The 17,198-nt window shown below is 41.6% G+C and overlaps 1 protein-coding gene across 1 annotated transcript in view; it reads left to right on the plus strand.

Annotated features, from left to right (window-relative positions):
• Positions 1–16,608, plus strand: part of IL15RA (interleukin 15 receptor subunit alpha) — a 56,895-nt gene extending 40,287 nt beyond the window's left edge. Inside the window, exons 2-7 of the mRNA XM_058669523.1 lie at positions 3,024–3,218; positions 4,813–4,911; positions 6,390–6,587; positions 7,167–7,199; positions 13,518–13,593; positions 15,649–16,608. Coding sequence (XP_058525506.1) covers positions 3,024–3,218; positions 4,813–4,911; positions 6,390–6,587; positions 7,167–7,199; positions 13,518–13,593; positions 15,649–15,760 — 713 coding nt within the window. The 3' untranslated portion in view covers positions 15,761–16,608. The remainder of the gene's footprint in view (positions 1–3,023; positions 3,219–4,812; positions 4,912–6,389; positions 6,588–7,166; positions 7,200–13,517; positions 13,594–15,648) is intronic.
• Positions 16,609–17,198: the final 590 nt, after the last annotated feature.

Consider the following 17,198-nt stretch of genomic DNA (forward strand, 5'->3'; position numbering starts at 1 on the left):
TGTGAACAAGCAATGGAAATCCTCTATGTCTCTCTACATTTCAGGTAAATAAAATAAATAAATTGAGAAAAATTGTGAAAGAAACAGGGCATTGCTCAAACTTCCAAAATTGTTTTTCTGCAGATAAAATATTTGTATCACTGAAAATTTCAAAATAGGAAAAAGTCTGCAGTTCATCTTCCTCAGCTACCTTGGCGCAGTTGTGGTGGTTCCTGTGTTTTCCTTCAGGTGTTTTATGTAGGGACTAAAAGAAAAGGAACGTATAGGTATTGTCTCTCCTTTCTTCACTGATGATACTTAGTGCACAGCATTCTGTTGCTTTTCTTTATAACCTAACTATATCTAGTGATCTCTCCACTTCAGTGAACAGGGAGGTTTCTTAGTGTTTTGTAAAAAGACGGGTGGTGGTACTGACTGCATGTTAGTTTTGTAATTAGTGAATCATCTACTGAATACGTACAAGGGTATTAATAGACACTGGCTGTTACAATCTATAGTTTCATTAGTTTCATAATAATTACTCCGCAACAATGCCAGTAGGTCTATAAGTTACACTCTTATAAGGGCAGATGCTAGATTACAGGGTATATCATAACAATGCTTCATAGGTATGTAGATAAATATGTATGACAAGATCCTAGAAGTAGAACTGCTAGGTCAGAAAGCAGGTGCATCTGTTGCTTCTATAAAGAGATCGAAAATATGCCTGCTTAATGAATAGAGTATGGGACTGAACTGTAAGCTCTTCTGACAGCCTGTAAGTGCTATCAGGTAGTTTTTATCTTACATTTCTTTCATTATGAAAAAAGTTGAGCATATTTTTATATATTTAAGATCCATTTGTATTTCTGTGAACTTCCTGCTTGTACCATTTTTATGCTTCCTATGGGATTGGTGGGCTTTTACATTGATTTTTGAAAACTACTAACATATGAGAGGAATTATCAATGCAAGTATATTATGAGTTGCACTTTTTTTTTCATTTGGTCACTTGTCTTTAACTTGGATTGCTTTTTGCTATGCAGAAAGGGTTTTACTTTTATGGGAGTTGCGTTACCTCTGACAGCCTCAATCACCCACACACTGTACCAGCTCTGTGCTGATTGTGTAGGCAATTGTTTGTTTAAAGGTTCTCTAGAACATAAGTTAACAAACTTTTTCTAGAAAGGACCAGATAACATTTTTGGCTTTAAGGGCGATAGACATACTGCAACAACTCAAATGTGCCACTGCAGTGTGAAAGTTAGCATCAACGCTATTTTAAGGAATGAGCAAAACTGTTTGTGTCAATAAAACTGTATTTACAAAGACAGGCAGAGTTGTGAGGTTGTCCTGTGCGCCATAGTTTTCAGAGGCCACTAGGGGTCCTTGCCCATTCTGGTTTGTGAATCTTGCTGCCACTGGGTTTGACCTCTTCTATAATCTCCCCACATTAGCAGGAAGATGCTTCATCTCAGTTCTTTTGTCTGAGTCTCTCCATACCTTCCTGCTGTGGGAATAGCTGCTTGCTTTGCAGAGATTTCTTCAGAGCTTTCCAATCTAGATCCAAATAACCAGGTCCCTGGGCAGCTACAGGCAGTCCATGGATTTTTATGTTTTGCAGCTAATTTGGTAAGGCCAGCATCTAAGCCAGTGAACAACTCAGGATAAACATACATTTTCCAGGCATAAGAAAACTGCTGCAGAAGAATCTCCCTACAACACAGCCCACACAAAGTTAGCTCCTTCCACGCCCCAGTTCGTGCTTGGCCCTCAGATACCAATTGCTGCTCATCTCATCTGTACAAAGGGAAATCTAGTATATATTGCTTAATTGGGAAAAATAGTAAAACTCATAGCAGTTATTTCTAGTGCCTACAGAAAACCTTTGCTTATTTTTTAAAGACTTATTTTTTTTAAAGATTTTATTATTATTATTGGAAAGCCGGATATACAGAGAGGAGGAGAGACAGAGAGGAAGATCCTCCATCCGATGTTTTCACTCCCCAAGTGAGCCGCAACGGGCCGGTGCGCGCCGATCCGAAGCCAGGAGCCAGGAACCTCCTCCAGGTCTCCCACACAGGTGCAGGGTCCCAAGGCTTTGGGCCATCCTCAACTGCTTTCCCAGGCCACAAGCAGGTAGTTGGATGGGAAGTGGCACTGCCGGAATTAGAACTGGCACTCATAAGGGATTCCGGTACGTTCAAGGCGAGGACTTTAGCCAATAGGCCACCGCACCAGGCCCAATTTTTGCTTTTTAACATCAGCTACAATGGAATGTGATGGCTTTGGATAGAATTTCTTCTTAAGCAAGAATTATTTAACAACCTTGGTTTGATACATTGGTTGCTTACTCTCCTGTTAAGATATAAAAGAAGTGTTTTGCCATAAACTTAAAGCATGATAGGCAAGAGAGCTAGGCAATGAACACAGTGGTTGTGGGTTGTGCAGGGGGAAAGGATAGTGAGTAGCTTAAGGCAGTAGTAGGCCAGAGTGGCTAGGAGGAAGAGAGCAGGAGAGGCAAACAGGACCAGGTCTTGCAGAGTCTTACAGACTTCTTAAGGAGCTCAGTATTTAACCGACAAGTGGAAACCAGGGAATAGTAATGTTCTTAAATATACACTGTAGATGATGCTGGCTGCCTCATGTATATGGCTCAAAGTCCTGTATGGAGACTGAGCTGAATCCATTATTGTTCAGCAAGAGGGCTTAGTTTCAAGTAGAGAGAGCTGCACGCCTTTGGTGATGCCAAGGATTTGGACAGGGATGAGCAGGGGAGGGAGCCTGGGAGATTCATTGGAGGACTGTCTCGTCTGTATCTATGCAGGATGGCTGGTATTTAATCAAGACTCCTAGGAGGTTTCTAGATGGTGCAGTATGTTCCCAAAACATGCTTGGATCCTGGGGTTTATCCTAAGGGGTCCCCAGTGTAAATCTGGGCCATGGTTATGAAATTATTGACCACTAGCCATGTATATGCTGGAGATTGCTCCAGCCCATGCTGAACTGTTTCCATTTCTCCTTTCTCATCTGCACTTTTACAGGCGTCACGTGTCCTACCCCCACATCTGTTGAACATGCAGTCATCCGAGTCAAGAGTTACAATTTGAGCTCCAGAGAGCGATATGTTTGTAATTCTGGTTTCAAGCGTAAGGCTGGTACATCCAGCCTGACCGAATGTGTGTTTAACAAGACCACGAAGATTGCCTACTGGACAACTCCCAATCTCAAGTGCATCAGTAAGTAGCCAGTCCCTGAACTGGTCTTTCTTCTCCCCACCCCAAACCTGCTAAGGCTACATAAGCAACAGAGATGCCCTGAGGGAGCCAGATGCATGATCGCAGGGCCAAGAGATCCATGTTAAAGTTAGAAGAAAGCTACACCAAGGGGAATGTTAAGCAACTATTTAGCTGTAAAAACCATGGGCATTTGGATGCCATGATTTTGGTTTTACATATTATCTCTGCCACCCTCTATCTGTGATGTTGTCAGCAAGGCTCTGAATAATCTAAGAAATGAACTTGGTGTTCACACTGCGTATTGAGGGTAAATGTGAACTAATACTGCCATTGATACTTGCTTTGAGATTTACGGTAGCAAGGATTTGGATGAAAGAAAGGATGTATGCTTACAAGCACACTTGCCCGCCAGAGTCTTTTTGGATTTGCCCCAAGGAGGCAGACTTTACTGTTTTTCTTTGCTGCTTAAATCCCAAGGATTAAGGTAGACCTATGGAACAACATTTCCCTTAGTTTAGTCACCCATGGAAGGTATCTAGCCAGTTATCAAGAGCAAGGATGAGAGGAAAATCGCAAGCATTGGTCCCCCGCTCCAAAAACCATCTACAACCAGGCAGAGATTCCAAAAGACACCAAACAGTGTAGAGGACCACAAGGTGCTATTTCCATGAACATTAAGCCTCATTGCTCCACCTTTCCTTCCTCTAGAAAAATAAGCATTGACCCATGACCTCCCAAGAGAACCCTGACTAAACAAGCATTGGCTGTATACAGTACCTGTCCAGCAGCAAGCTAGGTGCTTTTAAAAACTCATACACTACCTATACCAAGAAGGATTCTGAACTCCTTTGGGGCAAGAGATGGGAAGGGGTCTCCTGGGGGAACTCATTCCACTGGAGGATTCTTTGAGAAGGAGTCCCTTTCTCAAGGGATTTGCAGTGATAGGTAACGCTTCTTCTCCATCTTTCCATCAGACATCATAGGGAAAGGGAGGAAGCCTTTCCACTTACACTGAGGAATCATATAGCTGGGGAATACAGCATCCTGTGGCCTTGGGTAGAAAAGCCAGATGAGGCTGGAAGTGGGCAGTAACCTTGGCGACACCAAGTGAGTCTCTCATTTTGTCCTGAGACTCACTGGAAACTGTCATTTCCAGGGATAAAAAGCAAGTGCCTTTTCACTATATGGAAGGTTACATTTCCTCAAAATTCTGTGTGTTTTGGGTGAAGGAAAGAGGAGACCAGTATTCCCATGTGGTTTCTTCTAGTTCAGAAATTCCTTCCTCTTTTCACCACTAACAATTCCTTTCATGTAGCATTTGTTGAGGAATAACAATTAGAACCTGTTGGGTAATTACTTATTGTCCCATGAACATCCAACATTATAAAACTAAGTTAATTCAAAATTTGCTAAATTGTCTTTACATTTGGATTGGAAAACATTGCTTAGTTGCTTCCTGCACTTTGAATCTGACCTAGGAAGTCGGATATCGCCATAGTTTTATTATGTGCTTTTAAAATTTATATCCAGCTTTGAAGCCACACCAAGTTTCACCCTCAGGATCACAAATACCATGTAATTATCCTCTCTCTAGGAGACCCTTCCCTGGCTCACCAAAGGCCAGTGCCACCCTCCACAGTAGTGACGGCAAGGGTGACCCCACAGCCAGAGAGCCCTTCCCCTCCTGGAAAAGGTAGGAATGTTGGAAACTTATTAAAGATTCCCATTCCCTACTACCACCCAGCTCCCTGCTTTATCTACAAGTCATGAGGGTTCATGAGCCAACTGCTGCTGTTCTGCTGCCAATCTAGGTAACAGAACAGACCATTTTTTTCAGGACACAAGTAAGAATTTATGGTGGTTTAGTTATCTTTCTTAAGGTCGCTTAATGTCTAGCTTTTATGTGCATGTAATTAGTAGTGGATTAAGAACTCACTGTTAGTATGTCAGATCATGTTTAGTTGTAGACACTTAGCCTTGTCAATAATCGAAAACAGCCTTGGATATGACTTCATTCGTACCACGTTAGCCTGTCACACTTTTATAGGTGCTGACACAGTACTCCTGGATAAGCGACAAAGGACTTTTATACATGGCACAGCAAGCCTCAAGATCATTAGCATGTTTGCATCATTTTCTTTGTTTCTTATAGAGGCAATTTGGATGGGCCTGCATGTTCAGTGGGTTGCATTCTTGGAGGGGAAACCTGGGGTCAGGGAACCAGAATATTTTATAATCCTCCTGAGAGATAAAAATAATCAAGTCACCTCTGCAAGCCTTGCATCCATGTCCAAATCATTTGGTCAGATGTCGATGTCTATGCGCAAAACTCTGCATCCAGAACTCCAAGTGTGAGGGAGTAGCATTTGACAGAACCTGATGTGGCCACATGCTTGGAGTGAATGCTCTGTAGGTTGGGGTGTTCTAGCTGCCAGGTACCCTGGAGTGCACAGACTGAGAAAGTGAGGTAAATGGGAGGTAGTAAAAAGGATCAATTGTATGGAGACTTCTCACTACATCAGTGGTTGGAAGAGCATGGGAACATGGGCCACAGCTGTGTATCAAGAGCACTGTGGTGCTTGGCCTCATCAGGTGCTTTGCTCCAAGGCCACATTTTCTCCATTCTGTATTTTTCACAAATCCAGTTTCCATGGAGACTGGACAGGAAATAGTCATGCCACACTGTACTTCCAAGTTAGGAGCAGTCATCCACCAAGGAGGGGCAAGGCAGCCTCTCTTCCCGAGGTTGAAGCTAAATCAAGATGCTTCCTTCAGATACACACCACTGGGTTCAGACAAGCCAAATCTCAGGCTTCCCCAACTTTTAAAAACTGCTGTTTAGAAAGCTAGCATCCCAGTTCTCTGGCAAACATAGCTCCCCTGTGTTTTTGCACCACATCTTTCAGTGCATAAATGCCCTCTCTAGTAAGATAAGCCTGGATACCCAGCTGTTTAGGATGTTTCCTTGTATGCACCTAATAAGTAACTATGTATTTAGAGCGCTGACAAGTCCCATAGCTGTTCCAGATGGATGGATGTATCACCACCGGAGGTTGACAGTTTGCTGGGGGAGGGCTGGCCCGGGTAGATTCTCTAGATACAACATCTGCTGGAGCTGAGAAGAGTCTAGTCTAAATATTTGTGATCTCACCTCCTTGGAATCTCCTGCAGGGCCAGCCGTGTTCTCTCCCAAGTCAGACACCACAATGGCCACAGGGACAGCTATTGTTCCAGGCTCCTGGCTGATGCTGTCCACATCACCTTCTGCAGAAACCACAGGGATAGGCAGTCATGGACCCTCCCCAGCCCCATCTCAAACAACATCAAAGTTCTTGGAACCCACGCCCTCCATCTCCCACGAAACAACAGGTTAGCCCTAGCTTTGCACACAGAGAAGCTGCTTCCCTATGCATTACTTGTGAGATTTGGGTAAAGAGATCTTATACTACTGAATTCAATTGGCCCCGACCTAGAAGGTAGCCATGCTATCTTCTGCACCTGCTACAGTCTGCTTGCTTGGATCTCTGTGGCATATATTCTGCCTGGTTTAGTCCAACTAGAAAAACTGGAAAAGAAAATCTACATTCCATCTCCTCAACAATGTGACATGGCCAGTCTTATTAGGCTGCCCATGCTAAAGCTCTGAACACCATTTGAACCATCCCCAGTGGGAAGGTGGTGGATGCAATTTGCCTTCTGGAGCCATTGTTTCTGGGGTGGAGAAGCCTGTGGGAATCTGGACCTGCTTTAAGGCATGCTCAGATTGCAAGTATGTGCTAGCACTTCAATGAGTTTTCTGTTCTTCACTAAAATGAGTTTGATGGCGCTACCATGGATCTCTCAAGGTTCTAAGGTGGGAAGCAAGTAATGCAGAATTTCTTGGGTTTCATGAGAAACTAGTGCATTAACAACTGCATCCTTGAGTCAGCTGTTCCCTCTCTTCTGCAGGTGCTTATCCACACAGTTCCAAAGAGGCCACTGGTAAGTAGTTTTCTTTTCCCAGCAGGCTTATGATTGCAACGGCCTCAGGGCTAGTGTGCAGAATAGTCCTGCCCCAGACCTGCCACCCCGGCATGATGACTACCAATGGCTCCTTGCAGAAGTTCCTCCATAAAAATAGCAAAAATAACAAGTTCTATGATACGATAGTAATAGACATCTTCATTGGACATGACACTTTACATCCATAATGGTTATTTCTATCAGGCTGCTAGTGTTTAAACCAGTGAGTTACTGTATCATAGAAAGGGTTCCAGGGTCCAGAGGTACAGAGCAGTGCTGGACTCCTGTCCAGGGAGTGTCAGGAAGCTGCAAGTGCCTGCTCATGCCACATTTACTCTGTTTATGCCAGCAGGTCTTCTACAAGGTGGGGCACCACAAGCTTTACAGAGAGACCCCCCACATTTCTCTCGTCTTCTCTTCCTTCTTCCTCTCCCTCCTTCTCCTTCTTATTTTTAAAAGGATCTATTAATTCATTATTGAAAAGACAGATTTACAGAGAGAAGGAGAGACAAAGATCTTCTCTCCACTGATTCACTCCTTAAATAGCCACAACAGCTGGGGCTGAGCCAATCCAAAACCAGGAGCTTCTTCCAGATGAAGGATCCCCTTGGGTACAGGGTTCCAGGCACTTAGGCCATCTCTCACTGCTTTCCCAGGTCACATAATCAGGGAGCTGGATGTGAGTGGAGCAGCTGGGATGTGAACTGGTACCCATAAGGGATGCCAGCACTTATAAGGGAGAGGAGTAACCGGTTGAGCCATCGTGCCAGCCCCAGACCTCCACGTTTCTCAGAAGGCAAAGCCTCCTTTACAGAAGTCGCATGCATCACTAAGGGCTAGGAGAAGAAAAAAAACCAGCCAAAGTATTGTAAGAAGGAAAATGGAAGTTTTTGCAAGAAGATTAGGAAAAGAGGAAGGAAGGAGAGGAAGCTCAGCAGAAGAAAGCAGAAGAATGGAGAGGCAGGGAGGGCAGAAATACAAGCAGTGAGGAAGAATCTAATACTTCAGTGTGCAGACTTAAAAAGGAATAGAAAATCTCATATACTCTGAGAGGAGCAAAAGCAAGTCCTATTTTCTATTCATAAGTTTTCATGCTAGAGAAAAATTCACTCTTCCCCTCCTCCTGCCCCAGAAATCATTTGTTTTCCCTATACTAAGTGTCATCTGGAAGAAAATCAAATGGTTTTGGGCGTTTTAGCCATCAGTTGATTGCAATGGTTTAGAAGATGGTTAAGGATTGAACACCTGACCTAGTAGTTAATATGTTGGTCAGAATGCCCACATCCCACGTCAGAGGCCCTGTGTTCTAGTCCCAGCTCTGTGTCCAATTCTGGCTTGCTCGCATATTTTAAAAAATTGAAACCCAAAATAACGAAAGTATGCTGTCTCTAGATTCTTGAATGTTTGCTACATTAAAGGAATAGTAACCACACAACTACCATGGACCAAGATAATTGCATGCAAGGAATTATGAAAGAGCAGAGTTTTAAAGAAGAAGAAAAAAACCCAAAATATTTAATATGAGATTTTCTTCCTCCAGACTGCTTAAATAAAAAGTTAGGGGCTGGTGTGGAGCCACCAGTGGGTTGAAATACTACCTCTCATATAGGGTGCAAGTTCATGTCCAAGCTTCTGATCCAATTTTCTGCTAATGTGCCTGTGAAGGCAGTGGATGATGCTGGAGTACTTGGGTCCCTGCTACCTAGGTGGGACTTCAGTCTACACCAGATGGAATTTCTGGTTCCTTACTTCCCTCTGGTCTAGCAAGTGGGTGTTGTAGACATGGGGGGGTGGGGAGGTGCGAAATGAACCAGCAGATGTAAGATCTCTATCTCTTCTTCTCTCTGTTACTCTGCCTATGAAATAAACAAAATTTCCCAAAACTTTGTCTTAGCCACATCAAGATCCAAGTGTAGGCAGCTATCACTTCACATGGATAGAGATACTCCCTGGCTCCAGAGCATTTCTGTTTCTGCATGAATTAGCCATCAGCTGAGCTGGAAAATATGAATGTTGCTTTACCATAATGGTTACTCAGTAAGTTAACTTATGCTTTAGTAAGCCCATTGATACACTAATATCATAATTTGCTTCTTAAATAAGGTATGTAAATAATGATACCTTTAAAAGTTGCTCTATTTAACTGAACAGAAATGATAAATACAAAATGTTCAAAAAATATTCAATGACTAAGCAGATGAATTAGTGGTTTTGAGGGCTCTAACACTTTAATAAACATTTAATGAATGCCAGTAATAGTTTCATAGTCTTACATGTCTTTTGGCCCATTTTATAACACATTTTGTCAATAGCTTCATTGGCTTAGTCTAATATCTGCTCCCTGATCTATGACGAGGCTAATGTTCAAGGCTCTCAGTTATCGAAGGTTTGTGTGTAACATGGAATAGTGCCTTTACTGGGTGCGTTAGGAGTGAAGGGTGTATTTTCCCAAATAGTATCATGCTCTCTCTAATCCTTCATATTTGAAGGAAACTTGCTACAGTCAATCTGCTCAACTGTTGACTGGTACTCTCTCCTGTTTAATTCATGGAATTTGAAAGCTTGACCTTGATCAATTGAGTAAATACTTCGTGTGATACTCTTCCACCCAAACTGTCTTCATCTGTAGTGGGGACATTTGCTGTGTTGCAGTAATGCAGGTGCTATTACCCCAAGTCCAGCCCCATTTGTCAGAATATTGATGAGAAGTGACTATGCCCCGTGTATTCAGAGGATATTTACATTATCCCTACCAAAACTGGCCCCTGGCACTCAATCTGTGAGTGACGAAGAGGGCAAGGGTCTGAGGTTGTCACTGAATTTCAATTGTTTTATCATTGGTCCAAGAGTCCTTCTTTCTCAAGTTTGAGTCTGCAGGTTTTATTCTCCTTCAATAGGAAACAGGAAAAAGAATTGTGAAAGTAGGACTACAGGTGATATCAACTTGGCTTTTCCAATAAATCATTCCATGAAACATAAATGCATGCCAAGCTTATTAACTGATGTGAAGGTATAGTTTCCCATAGGGCATAAAAGTTCTGAAAAAATTTTTAATCTTAAATCTCAAAAACATCTTTGACTACTTTTCATGTTTTCTGTTACAGTAGCAACTTTTCTATGCAGGTTTTGTATACTTCAAAGTTTTGTTTCTACAGCTTTGCTCTTCTATTAATGGTGTCATTACTAAAATATGAGAAAACAATTTAAAAGTAAAATACTTGTAGTCCAACCCATTACTTAACACTGTGGCATACTGTATATTTCTCAAGAATATTCTGTGCATACGAATGCTCACTTGGCTTCTTAAAGATCATTTGGGGTTCATTTTTGTCCTTGCTAGATTTTTTTAATTTTAAAAACATCTTTTCAAAATAGATTTATGAGAGAAAGAGAATCCTATCCACTAGTCAACTACCTAAAAGACTGCAACGGACTAGCAGGGGAGTGACGTAGGATCATACTGGGAGGCAGAAACTGAATCCAGGCCACCTAAATGGCTGTTAGGAACCCAACCATTCAAGTTGTTACTGCCGCTTTCCAGAATTTTGCATTTGCAGGAAACTGGAGTCAAGAGTCAGAACTTGGTATTGGACCTCCCAGTGGGCATACTAACTAGCATGTTAACCATGACTCTAAACACCTGTCCATCAACTAACTGTTTTCGCTGAAGAGGTTATAGACATCATCCCATATGATATAGTTCCATTTCACAATTTATAGCAATTGAATCATATTCTAGTGTATATAACATTTTGTTTAATTCATTTTCTATTGAAAACAGATTTAGGTGAGTATTGAAAATTATTTTAAGCTATACTTGAGTGCCTATATCTTTCTGTATTCCTCTAGAATAGATTCCTAGTAGAATAAGGCAAAAGGGTATGGGCTTCTCTTGAGATTTTTGTTGTATGTTGCAAATTGCTCTTGGGAAGAACCACACCAGTGTACACTCCTAGGAGTATTGGGTTTTTAATGTTCCCTGACATGCTTATATTTGGGCTGGTTTAGGTCCTTAAAGCTCTGAGGCCCATGAGAGACAGCAGTCATGGTCCTTGGCCCGGCATGGTAACCTAGTGGCTAAGTCCTCACCTTGCTTATGCTGGCATCCCATAAGGGCATCAGTTCATGTCCTGGCTGCTCCACTTCCAGCTCCCTGTTTATAGCTTGGGAAAGAAGTCCAGTGCTGTTCAAAATCTTGGGACCCTGGACCCATGTAGGAGACCTAGGAGAAGCTCCAGGCTCCTGGCTTTGGATCAGTTCAGTACTGGTCATTGCAGCTACTTGGGGAGTGAACCAGTGGATGGAATATCTTTCTGTCTCTCCTTCTCTATCAATCTGACTTTCCAGTAATAAATAAATCCACAAAAAAAAAAAAAAAGAGAGAGAGTCATGGTCCTTGGTGAGATTGCTGCCTCTTCAGATGTTCAGGCTTGGCTTCTAACACTGGGCAGCTGGGGGCAGAAGTTGCAATGAGAGTTCACAACAGTCAGACAAATGGCCACATTTCTAAGTGTATTAAACAACGGTTCTGTTTCCTTGCTCTTGGGATAAGACCCTTTGCAAGAAAAAGACACTTCTCTCTCTCATTTCTGTTCTCTTAACTATCTCGTCAACCCTCTTTCTGATCTGCCTCAGGTGATCTTTTGACCCATGCTTTTTTTATAAGCTCCCCCATACTTGCTATTTCTTTCAACTCAGAAAACATGTTTTCCTTTTATTCTAAGCCATACTTTACCTTATATTCCACCTTTCTGCAACACTTTTCTTAAAACTTGTTCTTTCTCTTTACCACTCTTCCTCTTCCATGAAAAGCAAATGTTTACAGGACGAGTGGCATGTGTTGGGTACCAGTAATTCAAGTGCCCCTGGGGAGGTGGGGGAGCTGTAGTGTTGGAGCGTAGTAGGTTAAGCTGTTGTTTGTGATGCTGGCATCCCATATCTGAGTGCTTATTCCAGTTCTGGCTACTTTGCTTCTGATTCAGCTTCCTGCTAACACATGTGGAAAAGCATACGATAGCTCAAGTACTTGAGTCCTTGCCATCCAAGTGGGAGATAAGGATGGAGCTCCTGACTCCTAGCTTTAGTCTGGTTCAGCCCTGACTGTTGTGGCCGTTTGAGGAATGAGTCTGTGGATGGAAAATTTCCGTTTTCCCCTCTCCCTCTCTTTCTCTATCACTCTTTCAAATCGATAAATGATTCTTTAAAAAAAAATATGCACACCTGCATCACATTTTGGGGCGCTTGGGTTCAAACCTGGCTCCATCTCTGTTCCTAGCTCCCTACAAATGCACATCATGGAAGGCAGCAAATGGTGGCCAAGTACTTGAGTCCCTGGGAGACCTGGGCTGAGTGTTTGATTTCTCACATTGGCTTTGCCTAATCTTGGCTGTTGTGGGCATCTTGAGAGTAAAGTAGTGAATGGGAGATCTCTCTGTCTCTTTGATTTTTAAATTAGTTTTAAAACTAACATTAAAAATTCAAATGAATTGGAAGGACTATGCCACTTAACACTCTTTTAAAATCTGTCAAGTTGAAGGATAGAGGTGTCTTTTTCTTCACTTTGGATTTAGCAGTAGAGGCTTCTCTGGAACGGCTGGCCTCGTCATCTTCCTCTTACCTTCTGTTACCCAGCTTTGATTGGAGTCTCCTCCTTTTTGTCCTAACACACTCCCATGTATTCCTGCTCATTCACTTTACTCAAGAAGTATGAGCAGCAGGAGTGTGGGAAAAATAGGAATGGGGACAGTTTTTTTTAAAAGATTTATTTATTTTTGTTGCAAAGGCAGATTCATAGAGGGAAGGAGATATAGAAAGATCTTCCATCTGCTGGTTCACTCCCCAAGTGGCTGCAATAGCAGGAGCTAAATCAATCTGAAGCCAGGAGCCAGGAGCTTCTTCTGGGTCTTTCATGTGGGTGCAGGGTCCCAAGGCTTTGAGCCATCCTTTATTGCTTTCCCAAGTCACAAGCAGGTAGATGGATGGGAAATGAAGGAACCATGACACAAATTGGCACCCATACGGGATCTTGGTGTGTTCAAGGTGAGGATTTAGCCACTGAGTCATTGTGCTGGGCCCCTGGAAAGTTTGAATCGATAATGTGAGTGAGCATCTTTTTGCCCAAATTTGGATTAGAGCAAATTACATGGTCCTCAAAAAAATGTTAATAATGGTGAGCCAATTGGGAAAACATTTGGTTCCCTGCCAGCATCTAAAATGTACAAAATTTTCCAATTCTCATCAGTAAATAAATTCCTAGGACACCCGGCATAGTTTCAGCTTGCTTCTGTTCTTTTACAGTAGCCATCTCCACATCTGTCTCATTGTTGGGTGTAGTATCTGTAGTGCTCCTGCTGCTGTACTGCCTCAGATTAAGGTGAGTAGCAAAGGAGAAACCACAGGACTAGATTTTTTTCTTTCCTAGCAAAAAAGAGCTATATTATTATTTCAGGATGATCTCTTTAGGGAAGAACCTCTTTTCTGACTTCAGCCTCTCACACTCAACCACCTCTGTATTAGCTAAAGCAAGCCTTAAGGCTGGCATTGAGCCAGCCCTACAGAGCCCTCTACCACCACACAATTCTCAGAATAGTAGTCAGAACTTGGGAAGCAGACTAATGATGCCTGAGGCCAGTCTATCCACAGGCAATTCAGAAAAGAAAGAATGCTCCAAATGGCCAGTTTGATGAGTATGCACTGTGCATCAACTCTTCAGATGATATGATCATGAATATAATATATTCTCTTTGAATATACTGTTAATTACATATACATTTCTTATGTTCATTCATGTAAATCTTACTTTTGTAAGTCTAACAATCAAAATTCTGCATTTCAATATGTGTGACAAACTTGTGCCACTTGATGGTATATATAAGAATCCTTTTTTATTAAGAATACATTAAAATATATTCTTAAAAAGCATATAAATTGTGTACATACTGTCAATAAATATGGTTAGAAGAGAATAATATAAATTCTCTGACTGCATTAAATAATAAATAACTTTTCAATTATCTTTCCAACTTTTAGGCCTTTTATGTTCTTTTCCACTAAAGGCTCGAGTTTTGTGCAAAAGCCAGTCTTAATGGTACTTTCAGGTGATAACCAGGATCTTGGTTTTCCAAACTGATATGGTTGCTCTTGATCATGAAAGTAAAATTTTAATTATGAGTTACAAAATATTAGATACTCTGCCAAAATCAGTATTTAAAAGTTCAAAAATCTTCAAAAACTGTTAATCCCCGACCAACCAATAAGAAATGTCGCCAATCTCTGAAGTAGTAGCACAAAAGTCAACACATTAAATTTAGTAGATTTATTTAGGTTTACCTAAAGAAAACCTCAAATACTAAATATTGAGAATTCATTCAATAAATTTTAAGAGGATTTTCAAAATATCATTACTGGATTATTTCCATATAAAACTCTGAATGTGCATGTGCAGTTATAGGAGATTATAGCTAACTGCATTCAGAAATGACATTTTAATAAGTACATTAAATAAATTCTTAAAAAGAATTTACAAATTTGGTATATACAGCCAATAAATATTCCCATGAGAGGAAATATCAGTATTTACTGAATATATATGTATATACACACACACACACACATATTTGTGTGTGTATATACATACGCATATAAATATCTATCTTAAAAGATTTGGTGAATATAATAAATGTGATTATTTGGTCAATCAAATTTGTCTGTAAACTTTTTTTTCCTGTAAACTGATTATCAGATTCTTCTAGTCAACAAATTAGCTTTTAGAAAATTGGCCTAAGATTCTGATTTATAGTTTAGCTCTCACTCAAAAGGACTTGCTGAAACCACTTCCTTTAAAAAAGAACTGAAGAGGTTCTTATCCTTGGGAGGGAAGCAGGGGCTGCTGACCCAGCTACTCAAAGGAGGCAGCCTCATTATGGGCGTGCAAATGTGCAATCTAAATGTCTTGCCTTCCCCGCTCTCCTCATTCAGGAGATGATTAATCTGTTCTTCTAACAGTAACCACTAAGAACTGTTTCAAAAGCTTCCTGAACATGGACTTGTTTTTATCCAGGTGCCCAGCCTCCTGGTTATGCTTTCCTGGAATTCGTTCTCTCTGCTATTTGAACTGCTTTGTATCAAGGTGGGGGGAAAGGGAAACTGCAGAAAGGGGTGTGAGCCTCTCCTGAAATGTTGATAAACCTAGTGGATGGGGAGGTTGAAACACAGTCAGAGTGTTGGCATTCTATATGGAAATGTCGGCCTTTGAGGTTTTTTTAGAATCTGAACAACTCAGTAAAGGCTGACTATTGTAGGACCCCTGCAGGCAGTGTCTGAGTCTGCTAATGCACAGGCAGCCCTGGACCATGTCTAATCAGAAATAGCTGCTGATTGAGGGTGATCCTCTCCTCTTTTCAAAACTTGTGCATCATCTGCTTTTCAGGAGAACTTCTCAGCCACCTGCTGTTGAAATGGAAACCACAGAAGCTATACCAATGACTGGGGGCACCAGTGGCAGGCACGAAGACACAGAAAACTACCCACTCAACCTCTGAAATTCAAGGTGGCAGGGTACCAACCCAACTAAGTCTGAAGGAAAGGAGCCCCCTCTGTTTAGCCAAGGAGGAGACACACAGACTTGGGGGTGCTAAAAAAAATCAACCAGGATAACTGCCCGTCCCTGATGTGATCTGACGGTATCTGACCTGAGTACATCCCTGCAGGAGCCAGTAATTTCCTGGTGGATGCCACCCATCCACCCACCTGCCTCAACTCAGGTACAAGGGCCAGCATCCTAAAGCCCAGGCAGCAGAAGCTCCTCAAAAATAGAATAACTTCAAGCCAGTATTTTTATTACATTATGACATTTATTCAGACCACTTTTATCAGCCTGTTTACCCATGCCTTAACCTAAATTGGAGTCCGTTAAGGCTGCCTGTTCCATAATGTTCTTTCTAACTTTGGACATATCCACATGGAAGACCTGGACATTTGAGCTCCTGAAATTCTGTCAGCAGGCGCTGTACGCACATTGAAACTGGACCAAGAAAAGTAGAAGACATATTGAGCCTACCGAGTCCTCTTGATTTGAGGGTTTGGAAGAAAAAGAAAAACCTGAACTCAGTGATGTTTCATGTATACATGCACTTATATTTATACTTCTATTATATGTACATGTTATGTATGATTTGAATTTTGAAATTATGTCTGTATAAATAAAATATCTATTTTCAATAGAAAAAAAGAAATCAGTGAGACACACACACAAAGAGCAAGAATGCGAATTTGAAATGATTGTAGCACACTTTCTTCCAAACAAAACAAAACAAAACAAAACAAAAAACCCTTGCCCTAAATTGGTTCAATCACAGTTTGGGACTTTCTAACAAAATTTCCCTATGAGAAGCAATATGATCTTATGTGGATGATGTAAGTTCTAGCTTAGCTATAAGTTGGACACACATCGTCACTTTCCTTCCTATCTTCCTTTTTTTAATTTATGACATTTATGTTTGAAATCTTCAGGGTAATCTCATCTTCCATTCCATTATATGCATATAAACATTGAGTCCAGAGAAAGTTCACACAGCTCAATTAATACCAGAGCCCGAACAGAACTGGGGAGTGGTGAGGAGAGCAGCAAGGCTTGACTGAACCAATGGCCGCTGCTCCTGTACAGCTTGGTGGTGTTAAGGGTGGGGTGAAGGAGGGTGTCTGTGTACACCAGCTGATTCATATGTTGCCAGAAGCTGTTAGAGTGCCATTCTCACTGATCACTGCATCTCATTGTTTCAGATGGTTTCTTTACAATGAAAGGAAACCTCTCCATGCAGTTATTTGGGTTTCCTTTACAGGACAGTAGTCCCAGGTCAACAGAGGACTGTCATGCTCCCTTAGTATCACTTCTGTCACTTACACAGATCCAAGTGTGTTCAAAGTCCAGCCCAGATTCTGGGGAGATGAGTGGGTCAAATGGGAGGGAAGGAATCTATG

This window comes from Ochotona princeps, chromosome 10 (genome assembly GCF_030435755.1).
Source record: "Ochotona princeps isolate mOchPri1 chromosome 10, mOchPri1.hap1, whole genome shotgun sequence".
Lineage (NCBI taxonomy): Eukaryota > Metazoa > Chordata > Mammalia > Lagomorpha > Ochotonidae > Ochotona > Ochotona princeps.